Here is a 3,087-nt window from a genome sequence, read left to right on the forward strand (position 1 = left end):
TTACAGAGTCCATTATTACCCACAGATTTCTCCCCAGGAAAGTCTCCATTTGATCCTCCTTTGGATAAGGTAAATAGATGAAGCTCTTTAAGTCTCACACTCTCTAGAATTTTCTGCAGCCTTCAATCCTTTTTGTAGCGCTTTTCTGCACCCTCCTAATTTTTCAATATCCTTTTTGAAATGTGGACCCCTCAACTGGACACAGTCAGTTTCACCAATGCCATGTGCAGAGGTAAAGTCCTCCCCCTGCTCCAACTCTGCACTCCCCCATTTATACATCCAATTATCACATCAGCCCTTTTGGCCACAGCATCATACAGGTAGCTCACGATGAGTTGATTGTCCACAATGACCCCAAATCCTCTTCAGGGTCCCTGCGTTCCATAATACAGTGATCTAGTCTATTGGTCAGGCCTGCATATTTTCATAATGCAGAACAAAACTATTTCTTGATATCTACCAATGTCTTTAATGTCCCTTATGAACTTTCGTAATTTGTACTGATTTCAATCTATTTTTTCCTGTTTCCCATTTGTTATATATTGCTTCCTCCTACCCCACCCCATCCCACTAGTTACTGACTTGGTTTTTTTCACTGAACCAGGTTTTTAGCCAAAGCTCTCCACTTTCTTCACTGTGGAATTGTGTGTCTATCTAACAAACTCTTCTTAATGAATTCCCAATTGTCACTCCCATTTTTCTGTCGCATTTTTTTTTACTCCCAATCAGTTTTGCTCATAATTTGCCTCAGCTCTCAGGAATTAGCTCCTCTGAAGCACCAAGTATCTATAGAGATTATTGTATGGGAAATGTTCTCTGGCACTGATTACATTTCAATGGAGAAACAATCTTTTATCTTGCTCTCCTCTATCATCTTGCCCCTTCATTGTCTTTTTTTCTAAGTAAAACATTCCAGACTTTTCAATCTGTCTGCATCCGGCAGTGTCCCCCATTCTCAGAGCCTGTCTGGAAAACCCCCTTTCTATCTGCTACATGATTTATAGAAACTGGGTGACCAAAACTGAGCGCGTGAGCAGAGCAGGTTATTCTCTTTGCCATTCCTTAGGCATCTGAACATTGTCTTTGTTTTGGCCATTTCTGCGACTGAGCAGCTGTTTGTCAATGACACCGAGGTATTTTCCCTGTGGTGTGTTCTAATTGGGATGTTTTCCCTGGTATACGTTTTGGACAGGGCCGGCTCCAGGGTTTTGGCCGCCCCAAGCAGCCAAACAAACAAACAAACAAACAAAAAAGCCACAATCGCGATCTGCGGCGGCAATTCGGCGGGAGGTCCTTCGCTGCGGGCGGGAGTGAGGGACCATCCGCGGAATTGCAGCCGAACTGCTGGACGTGCCGCCCCTCTCCAAAGTGGCCGCCCCAAGCACCTGCTTGGTAAGCTGGTGCCTGCAGCCGGCCCTGGTTTTGGAAAAGGTTTGGTGTTTTTTGCACTCTCACATTTTGAGGAACCAAGTAAATGGTGAATGGCTTACTACAATGACAAACTAGCCTGGCTTTCATTGCACTAAGGAACAATGATGGAACGCCAGTATCCACATTTGTGTTTTCTGCTGGTGCCTATTAAGGTTTCCCACACCATGACATGTAGGAATTATTGATACATGGAGTACCATGAACATGAAATCAGTTGTTCATAATTCATTTTTCAGTGTGCAATGAGCGACCAATCTGCGTCACCCATGAGAACAGCCCCAAGTAGTGCATGTATGTCTCATATACACATTGTCTCTCCATCCAGGAATTACCCTAGTGCTTGGGCATATACAGGAAGCTAGGGGAACCTAGGATACATGCAGCAGATACCGTTTGCCTCAGAGTTGGACCTTCTCCAATACTTCATGTCAGATTTCAACACAACCGACTTCACCAACCCCTCCACCTTCATCCTGCTGGGCGTTCCTGGCCTGGAGGTGGCCCATGTCTGGATTGCCATCCCCTTCTGCACCATGTACGGCATAGCCATCTTGGGGAACTTCACCATCCTATTCATTGTGAAGACGGAGCCAAGCCTCCATGGGCCCATGTACTATTTTCTCTGCATGCTGGCCATCACTGACCTGGTCATATCTACATCCATTGTGCCCAAAACATTGAACATCTTCTGGTTCAATTCCAGGGAGATCAATTTCAGTGCCTGCCTCACCCAGATGTACTTCATTCAGTGCTTCACAGTTATGGCATCTGGGATCCTTGTGGCCATGGCTTTTGATCGCTACATCGCCATTTGTGATCCCCTCAGACATTCCACCACCCTGACAAACCACAGGGTGGCCAAGATTGGCCTGGCGCTGTTGTTGCGCAGCAGCGTGCTCGTAATGCCCAATCCCATCCTGGCGAGGCAGTGGCCATATTGCAGAACCAACATCATCCCACACACATACTGTGATGGCATGGCTGTGATGAAGCTGGCCTGTGCTGACATCCGCGTCAGTAGTTACTACGGCCTCTTTCTGGCGTTCTTGGTGATTGGTGTGGATGTGTTTTCTATCACTGTATCCTATATCCAGATCCTCAGGGTCATCTTCCGCCTCCCCGCAAAGGATGCCCGGCTCAAGGCTTTTAGGACTTGTGGCTCCCACCTCTTTGTTTTCTTAACCTTTTGCATCCCATCTCTGTTCTCCATCCTCACGCACCGGTTTGGGCAGAATGTCCCCCTGCACCTCCACGTTATCATTGCTAACATGTACCTCTTGCTGCCCCCCATGCTGAACCCCATCATCTACGGGGTGTGGACAGAACAAATCAGAAACAGGCTGTTCTGGCTCTTCACTTATAAAGGGACCTAAAGTTGTCTCCTGGTGCTCTGGTTCTCAGACCGAGCTCCATGCAGAGCTGGCTGGTGCATGGTGCTGCACCCTCTTCCCATAATCACTGACTGGGCAGTCAAAGAGACATGAAACCCTTTCCTGACCTTACTGTTCAGTGTCAGTGTAACAAACTGGGGAATCGGTCTATGTAGAACTCATTGGGTTTCCACCTTTCCAACTGCTGATAACCGGACCCCCCAAGCCCCACCCCTTACCCCCACCTCTTCTGCCAAGGCTCTCTCCCTGCTCCTCCTCTTTCCTT

The 3,087-nt window shown here is 47.4% G+C and overlaps 1 protein-coding gene across 1 annotated transcript; it reads left to right on the top strand.

The window, feature by feature from the left end:
* The first annotated feature begins 1,856 nt into the window (after window positions 1-1,856).
* Window positions 1,857-2,804, top strand: LOC135972570 (olfactory receptor 52E4-like). Its single transcript, XM_065551071.1, has one exon. It carries the CDS (start codon window positions 1,857-1,859, stop codon window positions 2,802-2,804), a length of 948 nt encoding a protein of 315 aa, XP_065407143.1.
* The last annotated feature ends 283 nt before the right edge of the window (window positions 2,805-3,087 follow it).

The sequence above is a fragment of the Chrysemys picta genome, chromosome 1 (assembly GCF_011386835.1).
Source record: "Chrysemys picta bellii isolate R12L10 chromosome 1, ASM1138683v2, whole genome shotgun sequence".
Lineage (NCBI taxonomy): Eukaryota > Metazoa > Chordata > Testudines > Emydidae > Chrysemys > Chrysemys picta.

Excerpts from the sequence above, each read along its gene's own strand:
- LOC135972570 (XM_065551071.1), top strand. The coding sequence starts at position 1,857 with ATGTCAGATTTCAACACAACCGACTTCACCAACCCCTCCACCTTCATC.